Source organism: Netta rufina (genome assembly GCF_964035555.1).
Source record: "Netta rufina genome assembly, chromosome: 10".
Taxonomy (NCBI): domain Eukaryota; kingdom Metazoa; phylum Chordata; class Aves; order Anseriformes; family Anatidae; genus Netta; species Netta rufina.
In genome coordinates, this window is record NC_140133.1 from 12,039,452 (window position 1) to 12,065,258 (window position 25,807).

The window sequence follows — 25,807 nt, forward strand, 5'->3', positions numbered from 1 at the left end:
CCCCGGCACGTGCCGCACGCTCAGCTGCGGCTCCTGCTGTCACCCCCGTGTCACCCCGGTGTCACCCCCTGGCGCAGGCACGGGTTGGGACCTTCACCCTGGAGCTGCGTGGGGTGCTCAGAGCGACCTCGCTGCCCTTGTCCCCGTGACAAAATGACACAGCCCTGCAACATTTCCGCCACGTGCCTGCGACGAGTGATGGGAGGACGTGTGCGTGGGGGCAGAGCGAGCTGGTTCCTGCACGTGAGTGGTGCCCAGCTCCAGGCACGGATGCCAGGAGGGCAGGCAAGCCCTGCAGATTCATGCTTTCTGGGTGTTTTTTTTAACCATGATGGAGCCCAGGCGTTGGCCTGCTTTATTCCCAGATCTCAGGTTCTTCGGCGAATTTGGGGCAGGACAAATCCGGGGGCAGCAACTTGGGTGTGATGGGAAGGGAAGAGCGAAGGGAGATCCAGAACCAGAGGGCGAGCGCTCCCATCAAGTCGTGCTGTTGTGCGGGTGACGGTGTTTTACTGGGCTCGGGGTGTATTTATAGAGGCTCATAAATCACACACACATGCCCCGTTCGAGCACCACGCACCTCCAGTGTGTGTCTCTCTAATTAACCAGCCGTGGAGAGAGGAGCAGGATTGGAGCCCCCAACCCCAGAACCGTTCGCCGACAAAGCCGCGCTCCCTGTCCTAGCGGTGCCTGCATTTATCTTTCCTGCAGCAGTGTTTAAAGTGAAAAGGGAGTATCAGGAGAGTTTGATAGGATCCAATTAAATTCCAGCAGATAAAATAATGATGAATTGCAGTTGAGCCCTGGCGAGACGCGATGTACATTACTGCCGTCCCCGTAGCGCGGGGAAGGAGTTGAGGTCATCAACTACAGAAAAATAGGACACAGCTGCAGCCGAGCCGCTCCTCCAGAAACGCAGCCCAGGGGGATGGTGCCTGCGAGAGGGAGGGGGGGACCTCGGGGGGAGTGGAGGAAGATTGGGATGCGTGGGTTTGCTCACAGAGCTCGCAGGGGGCAGGGGAACAACCCTTCCGATGCATGATGCCTTTCTTGGGAAGCGGTGTCCCTGTCCCTGCGGTCCTTTGAGCGCGGCTTTGCTGGGGTTGTGGCTGGAGCAGGGGGGATGCCCCATGGCAAGGGGTCCTGCAGAGCCTCCACCTAGGCAGGGAAGGGCTGGTGCCTTCAGCTGTGGGGCCAGCGGCGCTGGCAGGAGCATCCTGAAGCTCATCTCGGTGCAATCATCTGCCCCTTAATTTTGGGTGCACCCTTTCTGGCTGTGGCTCCCCAGGGGTACCCCCGGGAGCTCCCCAAGGGGAGCCGAGCAGCTCTCGCTGCCCATCTCCGCCAGCAGGGCTCTTACCAGGCCCAAACACTTGAGCTTTTTGGGGAGGTGGCAGCAGTGTGCCGTGCCCACGGGCATCCCTTGCCTGGGGTGTGTGGTGGGGATGGGGCGAGCGTGGCAAGCAGAGCTCAGGAGGTTGCAGAGCTTACTGAGGAAGGTGTCTGAGCTAAGTTATGGGTGAAGAGCCTTGAGAAGGGCTTGGCGAGGAGTCCCCTTGCCTGAGTCAGCTCCCTGCAGAAGGAGACTGTGCTGGGAACAGCTGTATGGAAGAGACCTTCCACATCTCTTGGTTCCTCCAGAGGCACCGAAACGCTGCCCCGGGCTAGGTGAGGAGCCAAGTCTGTGCCACCGGCTTGGTGACGTGTTCTCCTGTCCCTTTCTGCGGGCAGTGCCATGGCACACGAGCCTGCTTTTCTCTCTCTGCACCATCCCTTTACTCTCCAGGCTGTGCCTGCTGTATTTTGGCTCCCAGAGCAAGCTGCCCTCGCCCACAACCCATCCTGGGCACGCACCGTGCTCCTGGGGACGTTGGTGCCGCAGAACGTGGTGGCACAGCGCAGGTACCTCTGACACAGCTCATCCCAGCCTCCCCTCCCGCAGCCCATCCCAGACCGCCGGCAGCCGCGGCGATTGATTAACCGGGGAGTTAATAACAGCTAAGTGCTTAATGGATGTTCAGCCCTGTGTTAGCTGGAAGCGGGGAGGAGCTGCTGTGACAGGACCTGCTGCCTGTCCCTGGGCGCTGGTTTGGATCCCGAGGCACGGGAGGGCCTTGGAGGTGTCCCCGGGGGATCTGCAGCACGTGTCCTGCGCTGAGCTTGGTACAGCAGAGGTTTCCTGGGTAGCCAGGAGAGTGCTGGAGCTGTTGGGTAACCTCTTGCCAAGCCCAAAAGCAAACATTGCAGTGCGTAAGGGGGTTAACGTGCGGCAGGGGACGCAGAGGCACAGGGGAGCGAGAGCAGGAGGGCGGTTTTGGCCGTGCCGCTAGCACGCGGCCCCAGCCCTGGCTGCTTTCCCTGCCGCTGCCTTCCCCCGCTCCCCACCCTGTTCCCGGGACTGGGGAGGCCGTTTGTGCCCTGCTTTCTCTGCGTGCCCTTCCTGGTGTTCAGGGGTGCCTCTGGAGCGGCCCCAAAGCTGACTGGACCCCTGCGTGGGGAGTCACGGGGAGCTGGGCGAGCGTCAGGCCGGCTGGAGGAGAGCCGGGAAAGCAGCCCGGGGAGCAAACCTTCTGAACGTGTCCTTCAAAATAAGAGGTGCTTTGGAAATCAGAGACACACCTGGCAGACCTTGCCTTCCTAGGAGGTGGAAACCCGAGCCCCTGTGGCTGCAGCTCCTGCCCGCACCCTGGCTCCAGCATCCGATAGGGGCGGGTGGCGGCATCCGAGCCGTGGGCCTGCTGCCCGTCTCTGTAGGGCAGGTGAAACGCTGCTGGCGGCGACAGGAATGCTGAGGACATGGTTTTCATCATCAGCTGTGTTCCCTCAGCTGTCCCCTGCCGTGGCTGCCAGCTGGGGCAGCGACTCCTGCTCCCTCCTGCCACTTGCAGCGACCCGCTGCCGCCCCAAACTCAGCGAGCTCGGCACAGGGGAGCCCCGGCCGTGCCCAGATGGACAGCAGCTCCCGTGCAAACCTCCTGGGCAAACCTGTTGCTGTCTCGGGACCGGTGCACGAAGAGTTAACGCTCTCCCTCCCTCTCCTCCTATTCTTCTTCCTCCACCCTCCATCCCACCTCCCAGAAGAACTAATTTCCAAAAGCAGCCGGGGCAGAGAGATGCAAATAAGTGTTTTGGACAGCTGCAGGCTGGATGCCTTCCCGAGATGCCAGGGCCCCAAATGAGACATGTCAGAGTACAAATTGAAAATGCCAATTTCACTTAGGCTGCCACGTGGCTCGTCACAGCAAAACCCTGCTCCGGCGCCTCCGCCGCCCTCCCCAGCACGTGCGCGCCCGCGGTGCCAGGGGACAGGGGACGGCCGCCTCTCGCCGCCCTGCCGGGACACCCTCAGCCTCTGCGTGGTTAAGAGCATGGGTATGGGATAGAGGAGGGTGAATTTGGGTTCCCAACCCAGTTCTGGTGATGGGGATGTGGCGGGGAGGTGCTGGATGGTGGAGATGTTTCTGCAGCAGCGCCGTGTCCGGGAGCAGCCCGATGGAGCTGTCCCTGGGGAGGGCAGGCGGTGGTGGAGCAGCTGAGTTTGCAGCTGGATGTTTCGTGCCCTAAAAGCACTGTGTATGGGTGCCCTTGGCAGCCTTGTTCCCCAGGAGGAGCGTGTTTTGGGGGCTTCCAGCCTCCCCTTTGGTGGAATGGCCCCTGGGTGTAGGACCACTGGCCAAAAACTGTGGGTGCGCAGCATGGGACCAGAGGTGGCTTCTGTTTGGGGTCAGGGGGGAGGCCGGGATATGGGATTTTGGAGGCTGGGGTGGGCAGGGGAGGCCAGGGGTAGCCCCGGGCTTGCTGGAGGTGGCACGGCCGTGTCCAGCCCGCAGCCGGGTCCCCGCATGGGCGAGCTGCTGCCCGCGTGTCCGCGGCTCCCTAACAAACTCCAGCAACCCATGAATCATTCATTTAATCTCTCCTGACACGCCTGTCATTTTCTCCAGAGAGGAGCGGGGAATCTCTTGCCGAAGGAGGTCATTAGCTGTCAGGGACGGTTCCGACTGCCTTCCTGTCTCCGTATCGATTAAAGCTCTCCGCCTGTGCGCTGGGGCTGTGCGGGGAATATTGATGGGGCTGCCGGGGCTGCGGCTCGGCTGGCGAAGAGGGGGAGAGAGGCTTTGGGTGGGAGGAGGCGCCGGGCTGGGAGCTGTTATCTGCTGGCGTGCTCGCGCTCACCCGGGCTTGACGGAGCAGAGGAGGTGGGGACATCCCGGCTGGGCGCTGGAGCCTGAGTTTGGGCATCGTGCACCAGGCCCTGGGGATCTGGGAGGTCGGATCCTGCTCCGTCACGTCCCTGTGCGGGGAATCGGGGTGGTGGTGCTGGTCCTGAGGATGTAGGGAAGGGCACAGCCCCCTCGCAGCACTCGTGTTCCTGGCACGGAGAGGTGCACGTGTGCTCCAGGCACGCCGGCTGTTTCTGCCTCTCCCAGCAGCGGATTCGGACCTTCGGGTTAACGGGATTTTGGTCTGTCTAGAAACCCTCGGTTTTGCTCCTTTGTTTTTTTTGGCAGCCCAGCCTGCTGGTTTGCCTGTGCTGTGTCCGATGCTTTGTCTGTTCTGTTAGACCTCTCTCTCCCTTCTCCATCCCTCTCCTCGTGGTTGAAGGGTGGCATCCCAGTGGCAATGTCCCGCACCTCCTGGCATGTGTCTCCTCTCCGGTAACAGCCTCTGCCTCCCTCTGTCCCCTCCTGCAGTATTTCTACGAAGGGAACGACATCAGCGACCTGCCGGTCAACTTGTCCGTGGTCTGGAACGGGAACTTTGTCATCGACAACCCCCAGAACATCCAAGGTGAGTGAGGGATGGGACCGGGGTGGGAAAACAGCCCCGTGCGCCCCCGGCCCCCATCCCACCTGGCTCCGTGCACCACCGAGGCACCGATGCTCCCAGCCACATCCCCCAGCGGGTGCCCTTCTCCCCGTGCCCCCATTTTGGGGCTGGGGGTGCCGTGCTGACCTCGGTGCCCTTCCTGCCGTTGCAGCCCACCTGTACAAGTGCTCGGCCCTGCGGGAGAGCTGCGGGCTGTGCCTCAAGGCCGACCCGCGCTTCGAGTGCGGCTGGTGCGTGTCGGAGAAGCGCTGCTCGCTGCGGCAGCACTGCCTGGCCCCCGAGAGCAGCTGGATGCACGCCAGCAGCGGCAACAGCCGCTGCACCGACCCCAAGATCACCAAGGTACGCGGGGACGGGACGGGAGCGGGGACGGAGCTCTCTGCTGGCACGCCGGAGCAGCCAGATCTGCTCGGGGGTTGGCTTTGGGGCCATCCCCGAGGTTCCCCTTGTTCCTTCTGCGTGTGGATGGAGGATCTGGGGAAAATTGTGGATCTGGGCTGCTCCTCCCCTTGTCGCTGGGGCTGGCAGTTCATCATCCCCCTTCTCTGGCAGCTTTTACAGCCCTTGTTCAGTCAGGTTGCAAGCATGAATGTTCACATGTCTGTAGGGCCGGGCTCCAGGCGCTTTAGGAGGGCTCGGTGCGTAATTCCACGTGCTGCTTTCTGCTTACCCACGGCTCGCGGGGCAGGCAGGCACTGCCGGTGTTAATTACTGCAGGCTTAGCACCGTATCTGATCTGTTTGGGTTTCTGTGTCTTATCTGATGGAAGCTGGAAACGAGAAGGGGCTGCCCGCGGGTCCCTTCCTTTTGGGAACGGGGCTGAATCCCAGCGCCTGCATCGAGCCCAGGGCAGCCTGGTCCCGGCTGGGGTTAACGGAGCTTCTGGAAATCACCTCGGGGGCTGCTTGCTGCTGCTGCCATCCTGCTGATGGGGCTTCCTGTGACAGCTCCAGCCCCGAGGTGTCCCGGGGCACCCCAGAAGGTGGCCGGGGCTGTGAGCTGCGAGCATCCTCACGCACCCTGCAGCTTCCAAACAGCGGCTGGTGGCTGGCCTCGGCAGCGGGCTCTCCAGCCCTGCATCGTTACCCAGGTTTGCACTAATTGCAGATGGGGCATAAACGGGGCTGTTAGCAGGTGGGCTTGACCTTGGTGCCGCTCCAGGCTGTGTCCCGGGGCTGATACGAGTCGGTGGCCGGTGCAGATGCGTGCGGCTGTTGGCGTGGTGCTCCCCCAGCAGCCTCCTGCTGCTGATGATTTCCACAGCCCTGTCCTGGTTGTGGGTAGGGAGCAGCAGGGCCAGCACGGGGTGTGAGGAAATGGGAGTCCTACAGAGGCTTCGGAAGGACCTGGGGCCTGTCTGCAGCCCAGCGAGCAGGGGAGCCGCTGTGCTCACAGCTGGTGGAGCTGGGCTGGGAGACGACCGCAATTCTTCATCCGTGGTCTCGCTCATCGCTCGGTGGGAGGACGAGCAGCCCTGCAAACCTGCCTGGTGCTGGCTGTGACCCGCAGGGTGATGTCCCTTCCCAAGGCCATCCGTGTCCCCGGCTCCCCCTGTCCATGCTCAAGCTGGGAGTGAGCAACTCGTGCCCGCTGGAGCCATTTACCTGTTGGTTTAAAAGGACCCTGTGAAACCAATTAGCAGCAGAGCGGTGCTGTTTGTGGGGCTGGGGGCTCGGAGCTGGAGATGGGGACTCGGGGCAGGCTCTGCCCTCCTTGCCAGCGCCCCGCTCCCAGGCGGCTTGTTTAGCTGTGACCTTCCTGTGCTGCGCAGCCAAGGGGTCATCCCTTTCCCGGGCTCGTTTCTCCCCAAACGCGTGGCCCTTGTCAGGTTTGCCGCGGAGAAAGAGGAATCTAACACGCCGGAGCAGCTTTTAACACTCGTTTAGGAATACCAAACAAACAGCCGCTCCTCGCCAGCTGCCCCGGCGGAGGAGGAAGAGCGAATCTGATCGCTGGCTGCAGCTGCTGTGCCGAGCCCTGAGCCTGGGCTTTCATGGGGGCTCTGCTGGCTTCAGGCAAACCACAGCGCCCCAAAGCCCAGGGGGGTTTTGCCTCTGTGTAAAATGGGAGATGTGGGTGCCTCGGGTTTGCTGCGTGCCCCAGGGTGCTGCTGCCAGCTCCGCCACTGCCCTGGGACTCGTCCCCGCGCTGGGCTTGGTGCAGAGCAGCTTTGGGCTGTGCTGAAGGTGAGGAGCCTGGTGCAAGCCTGGAGGCGTTGGTGGTTAACCCCAGAAGTGATCACTGCAGCTGAGCCCTGCAGAAGTGACCCCTGGCTCTGTGCTGCCCATCGGGGCAGGGGATGCGGATGGCGGCCGCTGCCGCACGCTTCCCTCCCTCTGCTCATCCGCCTTCCCTCGCCGTGGGCTGTGTGTGAGGAGCAGGAGCATCCAGCTGGCACTGGCCCCGGGCTTGCAGCTGCCCGGAGCTGCCAGGAATGCAGCGAGCTGGTGCCTGCTCGCTTGTCGCGTGAGCGCAGCCGTAGGGTGAGGCTGGCCAGGTGCCGGCCTGGGCGCAAGCAGAGAGATTTCCCCGTGCTCAGGGAGACCTCTGCTCACGCTGTCCTCCAGCTCTGCCAGAGAAGGCATCACCTCCCTCCAAAGGGTCCCTTCTCCTCGATCAAAATGCACGTTCCTCCTGGACCAACCCAGACTGCATTCCTCTCTTCCTTGTCTCCTTGCTTGCAGCTGCTTTTCCCCTGCTCCCTCTCCATCTCCGTGCCACCAGCCCCATCTCCTGTCCCAGCCCGGGCACACGCAGCCCTGCCATTAATTCTGCTTAGCGCTGCAGGTGTGTGCTGGGCCCTGGGGCCAGCGAGCGCTGGTGTAAAATCGCCCATAATTGCCTTGTTGGAGGCAGCGGTGGGCTCCTGCCTCTCCGTTCATCCGTCATCCCGCTGCCTGTTGTCAGGCCACACCTGTCCGCTTTATTGGGAATCATCCTGGTAAATGAGGCGCGGCGCGGGGCGGAGGCTCTCCAGCAGCCAGCCAGCCTTGGCACGGGGTTTGCTGGCAGAGAGAAGCCCGACGGGGGCGAGCAGGACCTGGGTTCCCCCTTCTGCCCCCCGCCTGCTGCGTGGTGAAGGAGGAGAGGGCTTCCTGCAGGGCCACCGCTGGCTCTGCCGCTCCAGCAGGGACGTGGTGGGGATGGTTTCTGCTTTGGGGACATCTTGGGACCTTCATCCCCTTGTGTAAGAGACCTGCCCGAAGGCAAATCCACACGTGTCTGTGCTGTTTGGCTTGGTTGGAGACATGTTGGAGCTACCACGTTACCTTCCTGTCCCTGTCCTTGTCACCCGTGGGGTGACTCCATCTGCAGCAGGGTGTCCAGGTCCTAGCCCACTGCATCTGGCACCCCCTGCCTTGTTCCTTGGTGGCCGTGTGAACACGGCTGTCATTTGGGAAGTCTCTCCTGCAGATGCTGTGGTGTTTAGCACCGCTCATCTGCTCCTCGCTGCACGTCCTGGTGCCCTGTGGCCGTAGCCGGTGGCACCTGCCGGCTCCGGTCCCTCGGCTGACGTGCTGTGCTGTCCCCTAGCTGTCACCTGAGACAGGCCCCAGGCAAGGAGGGACCCGCCTGACCATCACCGGAGAGAACCTGGGCCTCAAGTTTGAAGACGTGCGCTGGGGAGTCCGAGTGGGCAAAGTGATGTGCATCCCCATCGAGAGCGAGTACATCAGCGCCGAGCAGTAAGTGCCCAACGAGGGCTGGGCGCGCTCCACGTCACCTCGGTGCATGGGGACGGGGGTGTTGGGGCTCAAACCCTGCCCGTGCCCACAGAAAACGTGGCACTGCCAGAGGGACAAGGACCTGCTGGGCACGGTTGCTCTGGGCCGTGGCGAGGAGCCTGAAGATGCTGGGGAAGCTCTTCTGGGGGCTGGCAGTAACCGACAGCCACTGCTGTGGTTTCTTAGTGGCATTTGGGACCTTTGCGTGGTGCCAGAGTGGTCCTGGTTTTGGGGCAGGTCTTCCCCTGCAGTGCACAGGGAGTGTCTCAGTGCCAGGGCACTGGAGGTTTCTTCCCCGTGTCTTTTAGGATCGTGTGTGAAATCGGAGATGCCAGCCCGAGCAAGGTCCACGATGCGCGGGTGGAGGTGTGCATCCAGGACTGCTCCCCCAGCTACCGCGCCACCTCGCCCAAGAGCTTCACCTTCGTGGTAAGGGCTGGCGGTGTCCCCCCGTGCTGGGGACAGGGCTGGCACCGTGTGGGGGGCTGCTGTGGGATGGGGGCGATGCTGGGTGTGTGGTGGCTGCCTCTGGGCAGAAAACTGGCCCCGGTTCCCCTGGGGATGCTCTGGGCAGGAGTTGGGCCGTGCTGGTTGCGTTTCTCCACGGCTGTCCCTGCAGTCCTGCTGCCCCCATCCTCCCCTGACACCATGCCCCATCACTGTCCCACGGGTCCCTCTCCTTTGTGGCAAGCTGCGTCCCTGTCCCCTGCTTGGGGTTGCTTTGAGAGTGGGGTTTTGGACTTGGCCCTTGAGCCCCCGGGGCTGTTCCTTTCCCTCGGCAGACGCCCACCTTCTCCCGAGTGATCCCCGCCCGGGGCCCTCTCTCCGGCGGCACCTGGATCGCCATCGAAGGAAACCACCTGAACGCTGGCAGCAACGTCACCGTCACCATCGGGGGACGGCCCTGTGCCTTTTCATGGTGAGGGGGCACGCAGGGTGGAGGGGAACAGGAGATGGGAGCTCCGGAGGCGGTCGGACCCCCAAATAAAGCAGCCACATCCCGCGGGCGCCTGGAGGAGCCTCTTCCTCCGAAACCTCTTTGTGTCAGAGGCTCCAGGAAGAGCCCAAAGAACAGGGATTTTTCTCTAAAAGCACAAAGCCCTGAGGCATGAAGTGGATAATTTTTAGATTAGGGATGATAATGGAGCGGCTCTTTAAATATTTTCCTGCGGTAATTACTGGTTATCAGCCCTAATCGCTGCTGTTTGCAGCAGCCGCGCAATGGGAACACTCAGGAGCTGCTCAGCCTTTCCCGGCTGCCTTTTGTTTCATTTCTTGAGTTTCTTTTTCTCTCCTCCCTCCTTTCCCCTTCCGACACTTTCACGAGTGAGGGGGGGCTGGGGTGAGGGCACCAGGTGGGACCTGGGCACCCCTGGGTGCTGTCGCCTCCCCCCTTCCCAGTGCCTGACTCTTGCCACTTTTCTGCCCCAGGAGAAGCGCCCGCGAGATCCGCTGCAGGACGCCCCCCGGGCAAAGCCCCGGCGGGTCCCCCATCCTCATCAACATCAACCGGGCAGAGCTGAGCAACCCGGAGGTGAAATACAACTACACGGAGGACCCCACTATCCAAAAGATTGATCCCGAGTGGAGCATCAACAGGTGAGAGGTGCCCGTGGGGAGCCTGCAGGCAGGCGGTGGGATGCGGGGAGGGCTCCGCTCTGCACGGATCCCTACTCCTGTCGGGTGTTTCTCGGTGCTGCCACGATATCCACCTGGCCGTGCTCCAGAGATGTGGTGAGAGGAGTGCGAGGAATGGCTTGGCACCGGGTGCCTGCGAGCTTCTGGCCCGCAGCGCTCAGCCTGGCAGGGGGCAAGAGCGGAGAGCGCTTCGGATCTGCTTAATTTCAGCTTGACATTTGGCGGCAGCGAATAAAGTTAAAGTATTTCCCATCGGGGGCTTTTTGAAATGTTTACATATTTTTCTAAAAGGTTTGAATTGGCTGGAGAGGAGGCAAAGGAATCCATTAAGTGCTTGCGCCGAGGGAAAGCTTCCCCAGGGTGCTGATGAGGCACGAGCTCCCCAGGGGCATGGCCGAGCTCTGCGGGACTTGCGGGGCTTTTAATTCCCAGTGGCAGAGAAAACCCCGCAGGGATCAGCCTGCCCTGGCACCCTCTCCCTATCACCATGGAGGAAGGGGGTGGCGGAGAGGACCTCTTGCTAGTGACACTTCCCAGTCGGAGATGCCTGGGTTTCTTTACTGGAAACTGCATTCAGACTGCGACATAAAGACACGGGGGGGATATTAGTGGTATTGAGCAGGTTTTCTATCTCTGCTTGTGCCCTGGGTCAGCTGAGTTGATTTGGTGCTGGTAAATGGCAGATCCTGCTGGCCACGGTGGCATCTGGGTGGGATAACAGGTCCCTGGAGGGGGATAACAGGTCCCTGGAGGTAGTGCAGGGCAGGCAGGATGCAGCAGATGGACATTAGGCTGCTGAGGGTGGGTGTTTCTCTCCCAGAAGCGGGGCCCCAGGGTCACGGCTGCTTCTCCTAACCTGTTGTCTCTGTCTGTAGTGGTGGGACGCTGCTGACTGTGACTGGCACCAACCTGGCTACCATCAAGGAGCCCAAGATCCGGGCCAAGTACTGCAGCTCTGAAAGGGAGAATGTGAGTGGTGCTGGCTGACGGGGCGGGCAGGGCACGAGGACGAGGGATGCCATCTCTGCAGCACGTGGCATGAAGCACATCCCCTCCTCTCACGTGTGATGCCATGGAAGGGATGGTGTCCAGGGGCTGCACCCACAAGAGGCGCAGCGATATCTCTTCAGGGCCACAGGGGCACTGCCAGGGTGGGATATTAACATGCAGGAATGGTGGGAGGTTTGTGGGATGTCTGCAGGACAAAGAGCCCATCCCCAGCTAGCTCCCACCCACCACCCATCACACATTGGTTGCAAATGCCCCTCCCTGCCCCTGAGATGCAGCTGCTGGGGTGGCACGTGGCCCTGTCAACATTATGGCGCAGGGAAGGAGAACCCAAATCGCTCCTCTTGCCAGAGGGAAGGCAGAGCCAGTGCTTGCAGGTTTCTGTGGGGTCAGATCCTGACCTCGCTGCCAGGATCATGTCTGATCTGGGTCTGTGCCTCCTGCAGAACTGCACAGTGTACAACGACACCACCATGGTGTGCTACGCGCCCTCCATCGACAACCCCGAGCGGAGCCCTCCAGAGGTGGGCGACCGCCCGGATGAGATCGGCTTCATCATGGATAATGTCCAGGCCCTGCTGATCGTCAACACCACCAACTTCGTCTACTACCCGGACCCTGTCTTTGAACCGCTCAGCCCCACGGGGATGCTGGAGCTGAAGCCCAGCTCTCCCCTCATCCTCAAGGTAAGGCAGCGGGCACCTGGGGCGTGTACCCCCACCTAGGGGGCTCTTGTCTCTCCTGGGGCAAAATCTTTTGCTAGAAGGACACAAATTGGCTCCGTGACGAGGCTTTGGAGCATTCCCCATTGCACGAGAGCTGACTGTGTCCTCCTTCGTTCCCTCAAAGGGCAGGAACCTGCTCCCTCCGGGTGCTGGGAACTCCCGCTTGAACTACACGGTGCTGATCGGGGACACTCCCTGCACCCTGACCGTGTCCGAGACCCAGCTCCTCTGCGAGTCGCCCAACCTCACGGGCCAGCACAAAGTCACGGTAAGCAGGACCCATCCCGGGCACTGGGTGGGAGGTGGGGGAGAGAAAACAAAGGGTTTTGCTCTGGGGATGCGGCCGTGGCTGGAAAACCGCAGGCGTTTGGGGCACTGCTGCCTTTTTTCTCATGGCCCTGGCTGGGTGTCCCTATGTGTCTGTATCCCAGCACTGCCCACGCTGGGTGCTCATCCTCAGGTGAGGCAGGACGCTCAGTGTGCCTGGATGCAGCCCTCGGGAGCCTTGATCCTGCTCCCCAGGCATGGCTCTCCCTCCCCAGCTGTGTGTTTGATAGGACCAAATACTTTGTCCTCTCCCTGCCACGCTCAGCCAGGAATCCTGCGCCCCTGCTGGCCCTGCCAACATCCCCCCTTCCCCGCTGGGTGCCAAGGCACAGCCGGTGCCGTGCAGGGGGGGTTCCCACCCCTTCCCCAGTCCCTACCCGTGCTGTAAGGGGACTCGGTGCGTGTCAGGTTGTCGCACAGCAGTGCTGGCGCTCCAGCTCCGCGCGGCCTCTGCCTGCTTGAAAGGGACCCGGTGCCGTCCCCCCAGGCTCCCCATCCGTCAGGGAACTCGCTTCACATCCCATCTGTTCTCCTAACGCTGGCTGAATGAGACATCAAACTCCCTGCCTGCTCCGTGCGTGCGGCGACAGCGCGGCAGCGTGCGTCCTGCATCCCATCACAGTGCGCCGTGCTGCTCCGAGCTGCCGTGTGCCCCGTGCCCCATAAGGTTTAGGGGGATTTTCCTCATTTTCCCACATCCCCCTGGCTCCTCGTGGCTCCCAAGGCAGCAGGCACGGCAGGAGGGCACGTGCACCCTTGACTCGGGGCCCTTTTCTTTTTCCCCGTGGCACAGATTAAGGCTGGGGGGTTCGAGTTCTCCCCGGGGACGCTGCAGATCTACTCGGACAGCCTGCTCACCCTGCCCGCCATCATCGGCATCGGCGGCGGGGGCGGCCTGCTGCTCCTCATCATCATCATCGTCCTCATCGCCTACAAGCGCAAGTCCCGCGACGCCGACCGCACCCTGAAGCGCCTCCAGCTGCAGATGGACAACCTGGAGTCCCGGGTGGCCCTCGAGTGCAAAGAGGGTGAGTGGTCCCGGTCCTAAGCGCTGCTGGGTTTTGTCTGGGTTGGGGGGCAGTGGTCAGCACCGTGAGGTGCAATTGTCCCTTACCAGCCTCGGTTAGCGGGGCCAGAATCCGTCTGCCTCCTGTCTCCATCCTCCTCCTCTGTCCTTGCACCCTGTGGGTTCTCCTGCTCCCACCTGGACTCGTTTTGGGTGGAATTTGGGGATTTTTCCAGTTCAGGAATTCCCCTTTTCCCTCATTTCTCGCGTTCCCCTCCAAACACGAGAAAAGGGGAGCAGGGAAGGTAGCGGGGGCTGCCCGTGAGCAGGCAATTGGTCTCTCATTACGTGACAGACGGATGCTGAGAAATTGGACAGAATTCCCTGTATGATCCTGCTGATAAAACCTAATTGCCCATTATCCCCCTGAGCTGGCTCCCCAGGCCCCGACCTTGCCAACCGCAGCTCCAACCAGCCCGGAGGCTGCCGATGGAGCAGGCACCTAAAACAAGATGATAAAAAAAAGGGGAAGAAAGAAAGAAAAACCCTTTGCTTCCCCAAATCCCCGTCCCCAAACAGGCGTGCGGATGGCGGTGGTGACAGGGAGAGGGGAGGGAGCTGGTGGAGGGGCTGGTGTCTTGTCTTCCACAGCTGGCAGATAAAAGGATCTGCTTTTAATTAAAAGGCACAATCTCTTCCCTGCCTTTTCTCTTTTCTAGTCCCACTAGTTACAGATAAGATAGCACGCCTTTCAAGCTGACGGTTTGTTTTTTCTCATCAGGCTGACGAGCCTGCAGTCCTGTGCTGTGCTTTCAGCTCCCTTTAAAGTGCCATTAATTTGATTTTTCTGAGGGTTTTCTCCCCCCACCCCCAGCTCCCCCCCCCACCTTCCCCCGGTGCATCTCCCGGCCTCCTCTCTGTCAGCTTTTCCCTGTAGGTGCAATTAAAGGTTCAGGACCCCCCCCCTGCTGCTTTCCCCTGGGAATCGGAGCTGGCTCTGCTCGGCTCGGGAGGTGCTGGGGTGGGTGTGTTCAGCTCTTCTCTCCAGTAGTATTTAGGTCAAAACAAAATGAGGACATTCTTGTGGTTTCGGCTAACGTTTCCCCCAGAAGCTCTGGCTTTCCTCAAGCCCGGGCTGCCCGCAGGATCCCAGGGAGCGAGCGAGTGCTGAGCAAGGGGGACTGGAGCCCCTTGGGGGGCCCGGTGGTCCTGATCTCAGCTCTACCACTTGATTTATTCTGGGGAGAGCATCCCCTCTGTCTCCAGCTCGGTTTCTCTTTCTCCATCTGTAAATGGGGGCAGATTTAATAGCTTTGCCCAAGGAGGGGGATGCGGATCTGACTCGAGCCACCTTGAGACCCATCTGTTGGGTGTTGGGGGTGTAGCAGAGGCTGGGTGGCAAAGCCGTGTGCTGGGGCTCGGGGCCGCCTTGCTCAATTCTCCTTTTTCCCCTCCAGCTTTTGCCGAGCTGCAGACTGACATCAACGAGCTGACAAACGACCTGGACGGGGCCGGCATCCCCTTCCTGGATTACCGCACGTACGCCATGCGGGTTCTCTTCCCCGGGATTGAAGACCACCCCGTGCTGAAGGAGATGGAGGTGGGGTGCCGTGCGTCTGTCTGTCTGTCTCTGCGCTGGTTCGTGCTGGGGGACGTGCCCATAATATCCAATATCCTGGTTCCATAGCTAACCTTTGCCAGAAACAGGGATTGAGCCCACCCCGATAATGGAGTGGACAAGCAGCAAAGAGCAGGGAGAATGAAGCGTTTTGGGGTTGTGGAGTAGGAATACAAAAGGAAGGCAATTGCTGCTGCTTCTGTGCTCGCAAGGGTGGTGTTTGCTCCTTAGGACGGGCAGAGAAAACTTTGTGGATCAAGTATTGGGGGTGTACATCCAAAACCACCAGGTGTGGGTGGTGGAAACCCACGTCCCCTTGTGTTCGGGGCTGTGCAAACCCTGTACCAACCCGTGCTTCCCACTGACCTGGTCCCTGCAGCTCATCCACTGGTGCTGGAGCCCTATGATAAAGCCTGAGGCTCCTGCTGGTGTGGTCACGGTGGAGCTGGAGGGCCACCCGATGGGCTTGGCCACTGCCCCAGCCCCACACGGCGAAGAACATCTCACCACGTGGCAGCCACCGTGAGCACAGCCCGGCCGCGGAGCGGTTACTGCGCTCCCTGACATTAATATCAATATTTATTTTAATATCATTGCTGCTGTCATTTTCTACGGCACTTGCTTTATTCAGTTGGATTGGTTTGATGCCTGACTGGCCACTCTTTGCCAACAGACTTGTCCTACATCACCTGCTGCCCTGGCTCCGTTTCCCCATGCGGGGCCCTACCCGGGTGTCCTGCCCCTGCACCCTAACCCAGCTCCCTCTCCTCTCCCCACGCCTGGTGAATTTGGGGCACAGCACCTGGTTCTCCTTCGCAGGGCTGCTGAGGCTGCTCCTGCTTGGAGAAACGAGGGGAGTTAAACCTTAGCTTTCCCTTCCCTGGCGAGGTAATTAATACTGACGTGGGCTTTGCGAGGTATTTAGGAAAAGCAGCCGGCCCTGGTGCAGGATGCATGGTTACGATGCAACGCGCTCTTAGCACCTGCGAGTGCACGTGCTGGTGTTGTCAGCCACCATGGCCACGGCCTGGGGGGCTGGCCCCGTGCCTGCTCCCTAATCCCAGCTCCGGAGGTGGCGGGGACCCTGCTTCCGTGGATTTCCCCCTGCAGCTCAGGTTTCCCAGCTGCTCGGAGCCATTGCGCCCGCGGGGGAGCAGCGCAGCGAGTGTGAAAGCAGCCCTCCCTCGGGCACGGCCCTTCCTGTCCATGTGGAAGCCTGGTGCTCAGCTCTGCCCTGCTCTTGCTCTGAAGGTTTTTCCCTAAAGGGCCATGGCGAGGTGGGGGCGGTGGTGCCGGGCTGTGCAGAGCCCCCGCAGCAGGCGCATGGAGGGGGCGCCTCGGAGGGAGGGGGAGCAGAAACCTCTCCTGGCAGCGTCTGTCGGATGCTGCAATCCCTTCCAGAGGGGAGAGGGGTGGAAATGGTATCAAACTGGAGCTCTGGAAAGGAAATCGCAGGGGAGTAATTGTACATCAGCTGCGGGGGGGGCTGGGCAGGAGTTGCTCCACTCCCAGCTCCTAATTCAAAACATCCCACCGGAGAGCATCCAGGCTCAGCCTTGCTGGGGAGCAAGGGGTTAAAGTCGCATAGGAGCCAAAAAAAAAAAAAAAAAAAAAAGAGAGATTAAATAAAGCAACTACAGTTGTGCAAGCTTCATATAATTTAATCAGGTTTGCTTTTATTTGTCTCTTTACTCCGAGTGTAACATTAGCTGTTGCGAGTGCTGGGAGGGAGACGGCGCTTGCTCACGCACCCGCTAATCCACAGCCAAGTATTACACTGTCATTACCAGTTCCCTTTCTCTTTAGGTTTGTTGGGGGGAGGTTTGTTGCTTTGTGTGAATTTAAGCCTGATTAAATATTTAATTTGGTATTGTTCATTTATTTCTGCTAATGATCAGCAAGTTAAACACGGCAGCCCAGCCAGGAGGCGGGGCGGCGCGCGCGTGTGCAGCGCTGGGTGCGGGCTGCGTGCGATGCTGGGCTTTGCTCGTCCCCTTGTGCTCTTCCCAAAGTCCCCGTCTGGTGGCTGCTGTTGGACGGGGCCCATTTCCCAGCTTGTTGAGCCCCAGCTGCTCCTCTCACGGAGATGCAGCCCTGATCGGATCTGGCTGTCTCCTGCTGGAGCGGTCGCTGCTCAGGGCACCGACGCTCCTCGTGCAGCCCTCCCCTGGCTGCTGGAGGGAGACAATCCCTCGCCCCGCTGGCTCTGAGCTGGCTTTTAGGGTCACTGCCCTGAGAGACACCAGTGGGGTCTTCCTGTGCCGAGGAAGCCTTTGTGTGTGTCTGCAGGGAGCCATTGGTGCTGCTGAACCTCAGGCACCCGCCTGGGTTAGCGGTGTCGTTGCACCGAGGTCCCTGCGTAGTCTGGAGGGAGAGGCTTGGGGAGAAGGTAAATTAAAGCACGTGTTCCTAGCGGGATATAAAGCCTCTGAGATGTGATAAAATAAGCCCAGCCATGTGCTTGCGCATAGGAAGAACCCCAAGTCTTGGGGTCACTCCCCTGTCCCCATTCTGGGATGCCCAGGGACAGGCACCCCCTCACCTGGGTGCTGAGGGACACGTGTCACCTGAGGGTTGTGTGACAAAAAGGCAAGGAAATGGGATTTATTTTATTTTTTTCCCTGTGGGAACATCAGCAGTTTGGAGGGGGAAGTCGCAGCCACGAGAAGCTTCGCTGAACCAAAGAGCAGTGATCCAAAGTTGTGATTGAAGTGAAATGATTTGATGTGTCAAAACCCTCTTCTTCATTTTGAGTTGATGTTTTGAAATGAAGAGCGTTGTTTTGTCTCCAAATATCGACATGAAATGAAATTTTTCACTTATTCTCCCAATCAGGAAGACAAGGGGAAAAAAAAATCATTAAAATTGACGTTTTACCGCAGCAAGGCTTTTATTCAGAGGAAACCATCTTTTCTAATGGGAAGATGTTGTGTGTAAAAATGCTCATTTCTGATGAGAAATATGGTCGGTGCTGACCAGAGCAGCGCTAACGAAGGCAGTGTGGAGATGAAAGCAGCCCAGCCCAGTCCCTGCTGGGCACTGCAGAGCCAGGAACGGCCCGAGATGCAGCTTCAAACACTTTCAGAGCAAAGGGAATATTTCAGGCCGTGTCTGGAGAGGGGCAGACGCAGGTTTCCACTATTTGCTTGTATGTCTGAAACCCATCCACCTAAAACCAGGCGAGTTTGCTGTCTGCAGAGCTCTGTGCCGAGGCTTTCTGTGCTTTGTGGGTATTAGAAGGGGCAGGAACTGTGTCTGTGCGATACCCACGGCACGTGCTGCAGAGTTTGGGGTGGGACCTGACCTTCTCGTTGGATGAAATTGAAATTGTGATGGGTGTTTTTGGGGTCAAGGCGAGTTTATGTGAGCGAAGTGCATGTATGTGTGTGGGGAGAGTCTTTGTGTACCGATGCCCCAAGATGGTGCTCCCTTGACGTGCAGCCCACCTGCCATCCCATCGCCCTCCCTCTCGTGCCCATCTCCCAGCTTTGCTCTATCCTTGCAGGTCCAGGCGAACGTGGAGAAGTCCTTGACCCTCTTCGGGCAGCTGCTGAACAAGAAGCACTTCTTGCTGACCTTCATCCGCACCCTGGAGGCCCAGCGGAGCTTCTCCATGCGGGACCGCGGCAACGTGGCCTCCCTCATCATGACGGCACTGCAGGGGGAGATGGAGTACGCGACGGGCGTGCTGAAGCAGCTCCTCTCCGACCTCATCGAGAAGAACCTGGAGAGTAAGAACCACCCCAAGCTGCTCTTGCGGAGGTGAGTTTCCATCCAAGAGCTGGGCGGTGGTGCCCAGGCAACTTCTGTGTGCGCGGGGACACGGGGTGGTGTCACTTAGGGGTGCCACCAGTGATGGCATTGGCGTTGGCTGTGCCTTGCTGTTGGCACTCCTCTTGGTGCCCCTGTGTGCTGGCAGCTGGCAGGAGTCCTCCCTTGCCTGCTGCCTCTCTGGGGCTTGCCCACCTCGCCAGGCTCCTGGGGGTTTTCGGGGGAAAGCCAAGTGGATTTTCTCAAGCCAAGAGTCTTGCCCGGGGCCAGGGGAGAGCACGAGCAGGAGGCAGCGTGCCAAGCCCTGCTGTGAGTCTGCCTGGCCCATCAATATTTAATGATAGCTCTGAGCTCTCCTTCATCACGGGCTGATGAATATTGAAAGATACACCAAGTGTGGAACAAAAACAATTAATAAGCTCCACCAGCCCACCTCGAGGCCCTCCGTGCCAACCCTCCCTCTGCACGCTGTGCCGCGCCTCCCCATCTCCGCGTGAGCCCGCAGCAGAGATGGAGCAGAACCTGCAGACCTTCTCCCTCCAGGAGGGACAGCTGTGGGGTTGGCATGTCACCAGAAGGGCTGGAGGAAACCAGAGCATCTTCCAGACATCAGCCAATGTTCATGGTGTGGCCAGGCTGGGCAGCTCGTTGGGCTGCATGAGCCTGGCCATGGGGAGGTGCCTGGAGCAGAGGCAAGCTGGTCCCAGCTACGTGCCACCTACCTTCCTGTGGCTGGTCTCTCTACTTCACTTCTCGCCTCCAAGTGAAATACAGGGAGCCTGTAATTTCTCAAAAGACCTCATAAAAAATATGCCAGAGAAGGAGTGGTGCAGACGTGTGGCTCGCTGGGAGAGGTGGGTCACGAAGGTGCCACCCCACGTGTGCCCCGTCCCTGAGCGTGTCCTTGGGCTCTCTCCTTGCTGTCCCTCCCCAGCATCAGGCTTCACTGAAATATTTAAACTGCGTTTCCAGCTCGTGGTTCACTCAGGGCATCTCAAAGCTGCTGCCATCGGAGCAAAGCTCCGGAAGGAAGTAAATCAATAAAATATAACTAAAAGGCAGCGCAGGGAGGCCAGCAGCTGCAGTACCTGCGTCTTGGGAGCAGCCTGGGGACAGAGCTCAGCCCCTGTTGGTACTGTCAGCCCCCAGAGATGGGATTTGGGGACCCCACTGCAAGGAGCTGAAGGAGACCTATACCTGGCCAATACCCTGCTTGTGCCTCCCAAAGTAAAATGTAAAGAGATTTTGCAGCCGTGACACGGGGCAAGCAGCATTTGGGGCTGCGCCTCCTCTGTTTTTTTGATTAGCCCTGCTGTTGGGTGAGAGGATGTTCTTACTGCCCAGGGCAAGTGGATTAACATCGATCTAACCAAGGAGAGCTGTTACTTCGTTATTTGGTTATTGGATAATCCCCCCGTTGCTGTGGCATCTGGCTCTGTCGCAGATGAAGGCAGCCATCAGCTGGAGCCCGGTCTGGGGCACTGCAGACGAGTGTTTGGGACTGCTCGGTGAGGGACCCACTCTGAGGGCTGGGGAGGAGGTCTGCTGGTAGCATCAGCCCAGCCCTTTCCTTGGCTTTCTCCCCACATTGCTTTCCTTGTCTCTTTTTTGCTCCCCTTGCTGGATTAATCTTCCCTGATGGGGCTCAGGCAGACGTCCCTCCTGGAGCCTGAGGTCTTACCGTCCCCTAATGCCTTAAGGAGGGCTGTGCTATTCCAGGGAGGGCAGAAAGGGCTAAACCCCATTAGCACAAGAGAAAGGCTTGGAGGGGACCATACGACCCCGAGTCAGCTTGAATAAACTCCAGGAAAGTGGATTTCCTACCCCAGCCATCTGGCCGTGGGTTCCTGCCCCAGCTCCCCTGAGTGGCACTGCCCCTGGGCAGCGGGGCCCCTCCTGGGGGGCTCCAGGGTTCAGGCTCCTCCTGATTTGGTTTTTTTTGAGTCAACCTGCTCGCGTCTGATCCCTTGGGGTAAGAGGAAGGCGGCTTCGTTTGCGAGGCTATTAGTATTGCTTGTGCTTTCAGGAGCATCTGCCTTGCCGAGTGGCTGATGTGATGATTAATGGGCGGATGGGCTGAGGAGCGTAGCCGGAGAGCTTGAGGAGGCTGCCTTGCCTTTTTACCTCAGAGGGAGCGAAAGTGACTTTAAAAATAATGGGCATGTTAAGGTGAATTTTAATCTCGTGGCAGCCAGGCCAGCCTGTGGTGCCGAGGCAGGCACGTTGAGCTGTGAGCGGGGTGGGGATGTTCCACAACAGGCGCAGGCAAACTCTCCTAAACCGTCCTTGCCACGGCACTTTGCAGCAAGACGGAGTCTGGACTTGAACTGTGCCTTAGGAGACAAGGTTTCTGAGGTTTTCTGAAGGCAGCTCTAGCTGCTTCTTCCACCAGCTGGGAAGCACGGCTCCATTTTTAAGCTCGTTTTGGAGCTGCTGGTTGCAGCATCATTCACTGCAAGCTCCTGCATCACCACCCCGCTCTGAGGGGACACACAGGGACCTGGGGTTTCACAGAATGGTTTGGGTTGGAAGGGACCTTCGAGATCACCCAGTTCCAACCCTTGCCATGGGCAGGGACATCTCTCACCAGACCAGGTTGCTCAAGGCCCCATCCAGCCTGGCCTTGAAACCTCCAGGGCTGGGGCATCCACAGCTTCTCTGGGCAACCTGTGCCAGTGCCTCACCACCCTGTAGTGAAGAATTCCCTCCTTATATCTAATCTAAACCTATCCTCTCGCAGTTTAAAACCACTGCCCCTTGTCCTGCTACTACCTGCTCTTGTAAAAAGGCCCTCACCAGCCCCTTTTAGGAGCTGGGGAGTTGCTATAAGCTCTCCGTGGAGCTCATGGCTTCTGCTGGACTCGCTGCAATGGGTCTGTGTCCTTTTTGTGCTGGGGGCCCCAGAGCTGAAGGACTGCTCGGGGTGCTGCTGGGGGCCCAGTAGCACTGGGCCGGTTTCAGAACAGCAGCAGAATTGAGTGCACTGCAGTACAGGTCACAGCAGCAGCTCCTGGGGGGCAGAGGGGCTTCCAGCTGGATCTGACCCTTGGCAATGCTGCAGGAGGTGCTCCTCTCATGGAACGTGAGGAGGTTTGGTGAGGCTTTACCCGTGTGCCTCATACAGCCCTCTGTCCCTGGAGGGAGCTGCCTGGTTCCAGTGGGACGTGGCAGCAGAAACAAACTTCATTTAAGCAGAAGGTACGAGGGAGAAGTAGGAGGCTGGTCGTCCCCTGGGCGAGACTCCTCGCGGGACAAGATCATCCGTGGCTCTCTGCAGCTCTGCAGATAACGCTGGAGACTCGTTTGCTTCTCCCTCTTGGAGGGCTGCTGTGGCTCAGCCCGCCAGATGGGAGGCGTTTCACTGGAGCTTTGGCTGTCTGCTTGTACCCCTTTGCTTTGAGTCTCCTGCCTTTCTAGATGTGACCTTTGAAAGCCAAAAATAATTCAGCCACAGGCTGAGGGTGAGGTGGCAGCGGGTAGGGTCGGAGACCTTTAATATCCTCTCCTGATGGTTTTGCTCTCTGCCTTTCCCTACAGAACGGAGTCGGTGGCAGAGAAGATGCTGACAAATTGGTTCACGTTTCTGCTGTACAAGTTCCTGAAGGTGAGTTTGGGAGGGATCGCCGACCCTGAACAGGATAGGAGGTGGGATCCTGCCTTGTCACCCAGAGCCAGGGCTCCTTGGTTTGTGACCCCCTCCTGGGGCACCGATCGCTTCCCGGGCCCAGGTTTCCCATCCTGCATTTCTGAGCTGTGATTGCTGGTTCTGGGTTCCCTTTTGGGGAAATAGCTGAGATTGAGAAATGAAATGCAGACAGGGATTGCTTAATGCATACTGGCTTTGAGATCTTCATAAAAACAGTGCCTGGAGAAAGGATAAATCTGTAAGAACCCAGCTGAGCCTCGAATCCCTTATGAGCGGTTCCCATTCCTGCCTCTTTGCCTCTCCCTGTGCGGCTCAGGAGGACGAAGCCCCAGGAGCTGGTCCTACAGACACGGCTGTGCTCAGGGGATATTTCTGCACGTCTGAGCTGCAGCTTGTTGTGCTGCGCTCCTCACGTAACACTGCTGCTTTTCCCTCCTCTGCCTTTTGAAACAGAGGCTCCTTGCTAGGGGGACGCTTTCTCCCAGCAGCTCCGCTTCTGCTCTTGCTTCCCCTCTGAAAGGTGCCCCTTGGGGACTTGACACCCCGTGGGTCCCACCGGGGGATAGCAGCTCTCCCCACCGTGTTTGTATGAACAAATTAAAGACATTTTCTCCACCAGGACTGCTGCTTTTACCCGTTAGGGCTGCACCAAGAGCTGTGCGGGTTATATGGCCGTACCTGCAGGGGGACGTCCTGCTGGGGCTGCTGCGGTCCCACTGCCGGTGTGTCGATCAGCGGGGCTGTTTCCTGGGATCCTGCCTGGCATCAGCTCAGCCAGGCTGGGTGGCACACAGCCGTTTTTTGTGGGATTTCATCCCTCATTAAGATAAAGAGGGTTTGAACCATTTCCAGCCAAGAGATGAGAGCGAGCAGGAGTCTGTGCAGAACTCAAGTGATCGTCAACGAGAGGTGATTTATAATATCACTTACATGCGCTTGGCTTTTCGCCTCCGTGGAGGGATAGCCTGTATCTATAAAAATCTAGCTGTAGCATGCAGCGGAGATTGCTTTCCAGGGGTGGGAGAGGAGAAAAGCTGAGCTGTTTGCAGGGAGATGTCAAACTTCCCACGGCCTCTTCGTGCTGCAGCTTCGCTGGGTTGTGCCCCCCCGTCCTTTGCTGTGGCAGTGCCAGGTGGGACCAGGTAGGAAGGGGTGAGCAGGTTGGACCTTGCAGCCCCCTCTCAGGGCACAAATGGGCACAAAAGGGGTCAGATCCCCCTTGAAGGTCAGATCCTAATTGAAGGATCAGGATACTTCAAGTAGGCATGATTATTCTTCTGCCCAGCAAAGCAGAGCACTCATCCTTCCAACACCCAAGGTGGCGTTTGGGGACATTCTGGTTTGGTGTGTGTGTTTGGACACCCTTGTCCTGTCCCTGGCTGCACTGTGCAGGTCACAGGGGCACGGCCACCTCCTTCAGAAGCTCCTTTGGACCAATTTGTTTGCCACCACTGTCCTGTGTCTGTCCCAGCACAGCCCAGTCCTTCTTTGGAGAGGCCACTGTGCGCTTTGCTGGTGCTGGGTAAGCCTGAGGATACAGAGTAGCAGGAAAAGAGAGACATGGGGATGAGGTCAGGACAATGCCTTTTTCTAAAGCCTCTGGCTAAGACATGGTGATGGCAGAAGATATCGCAGCGGGAGAGCGCAATCTGATCTAGGTGCACGGTAACAGGAGGGATTTATGCACAGGGCTTGGATAAGCACACTGGCTGTGAGATTTGTCGTGCTGGGGAAGCGGTGGAAACTTAAATGCTTGGGTCACTCACGTTAGAGGGGAAGAGGGCTGAGGATGCATCCATGGCCCCTCCTGTATCAGCCCCACCGAAGGAGACCCGCGGGGCCTTTCCTGCCTGTCTCCCGGCAGCGAGGATCACAGGTGGCACGGGAAGCAGGAGAAACCCGCCGAGTAGATGGAGAGGTATCACAGCAGACAGTTTGCCAGCAGGAAAACATATGCCTTGCACCAAGCCGCGGTAATTGTGCATGTAAATGAGGCAGGCGGATGTGTGCCCAGCTGCCAGGGCTGCTCTCAGCAAAGCTGCCTGGAGCGGGGCTGGGCGCACGGCCGTGCTGTGGGACAGGGGATGGGGACGGGGATGGGGACAGGCACGGGACAGCCTCCTCCTGCCCCCGGGGTCAGGGGTGAGATGGCAGAGTTTGGAGTCAGCCAGGGCTGGCGCTTTCCCGGGGCCCTGCGGTAGCATTTATCAGAGTCTTAATGAGACACCCCGGGGAAAGGGAGAGGGATAAATTGAGACAAGCACTGAAAAATGCGCGATATTAGGTGCCTGATGAGCTAAATCTAGTCCATAAAAGAGTCTGAGCCTTAGCTGGCTTGCCTCAGCCTGCACCCCACGTACCGACACGTGTGTGGATGTGCTGTTCGCGGGCTGTTTGCTCAGCTTGCAGGGAGAGCATCCCTCAGCCCTCAGCCTGTCCTTCGCTGTCCCCTGGCTGTGACAGAGCTGTGCTGGGGCTGGCAGAGCACGGACACAGCCCCATACTCCAGCAGCCTGCGGGGTGGCCTGTCCCCATGGAGCCATCCCCTTGTGCCTCTCACCCCTTGGACATCATCACAGGGAACCTGCCTGGTGCCTGGCTCCATAGGCCAGGTTCATTTTGGTGGTTTCTGTCAGGGACAAGCCCTGAATGATCCTCACCTCCCGTGGAGAAGCAACTTAACCCATCCCCAGGACTGCTCCATCCCTCTGGGGTGGCCATAGGGCCAGCTCTAGCCCATGAATCCAAAAAGAGGTCAATTCCCCGCCAGCCAGGCTGGTGTCTGAACAGCAGAGGAGGTGATGCCATGATGCCAGGACCACAGCCGGGTGCCAGCTGCAGCAGGGCTGGAGCAACAGCCGTGGTCCAGACCTTGCCTCCTGCCCTGACATCTGTCCCTGCCCAGGCACTCACACGGAGCCTCCTTTGTGGCTTTATCCTTCCCTGGTGGCACTTGGTTCCAAAGGGGAGCTGTCAGGCTGTGCTGCGATGTGCAGGATGGTTTTTGGGGACAGCTGTGGGTCCCTTCAGACAGCGGGCAGGGGGCTTCCCTGCTGCAGAGGGGAAATCTGGGGCTGAGGACGGAGCAGGCACACGCGCCGTGGCCACAAACACCGCTCCATCCACGTCAGCCTGGAGGTTTTACAAGAAATTTCTATAAGCAGTGGGCAGAAGCACTTCTGGGCTTCCTCCTGCCGGAGGGCTTGGCTCAGGGTGCCGTGGGAGCACCGTGGGGCTCCCAATTTTTTGGCCAGGCTGGCGCGCTCGCCTCCCGAGGCAGCCATTAGCACGCAGCGTAGCACCCACCTCGGGTCTCTCACTTTTCCGCGCTGACTTAATGAAGCCAAGTTTGCAAATGAAACATAATTTCAAAGACAGGCGTGTTGTCGGAAGGTCTGGGGATGATGTATGCCTGTTCCTGCTCGTTAGCAGCTGTCTCTTTAATTACCGCAGATGCTAACGAGATGCTAACAGCATATGGTGACAGGGAGAGCAGCCGCACTTTGCACCAAA

General features: G+C 59.2%; 1 protein-coding gene across 2 annotated transcripts in view; it reads left to right on the forward strand.

Moving 5' to 3' along the window:
- The window catches only part of PLXNA1 (plexin A1), a 102,550-nt gene that overhangs the window by 61,711 nt on the left and 15,032 nt on the right, over positions 1 to 25,807 (forward strand). For both annotated transcript variants that reach the window (XM_084292756.1, XM_084292757.1), the window contains exons 11-23: positions 4,695 to 4,791; positions 4,982 to 5,172; positions 8,365 to 8,516; positions 8,864 to 8,984; positions 9,338 to 9,474; positions 9,987 to 10,154; positions 11,069 to 11,162; positions 11,648 to 11,887; positions 12,051 to 12,194; positions 13,047 to 13,281; positions 14,717 to 14,859; positions 18,383 to 18,639; positions 22,186 to 22,252. In XM_084292756.1, the coding sequence (XP_084148882.1) occupies positions 4,695 to 4,791; positions 4,982 to 5,172; positions 8,365 to 8,516; positions 8,864 to 8,984; positions 9,338 to 9,474; positions 9,987 to 10,154; positions 11,069 to 11,162; positions 11,648 to 11,887; positions 12,051 to 12,194; positions 13,047 to 13,281; positions 14,717 to 14,859; positions 18,383 to 18,639; positions 22,186 to 22,252 (2,046 nt within the window). The remainder of the gene's footprint in view (positions 1 to 4,694; positions 4,792 to 4,981; positions 5,173 to 8,364; positions 8,517 to 8,863; positions 8,985 to 9,337; positions 9,475 to 9,986; positions 10,155 to 11,068; positions 11,163 to 11,647; positions 11,888 to 12,050; positions 12,195 to 13,046; positions 13,282 to 14,716; positions 14,860 to 18,382; positions 18,640 to 22,185; positions 22,253 to 25,807) is intronic.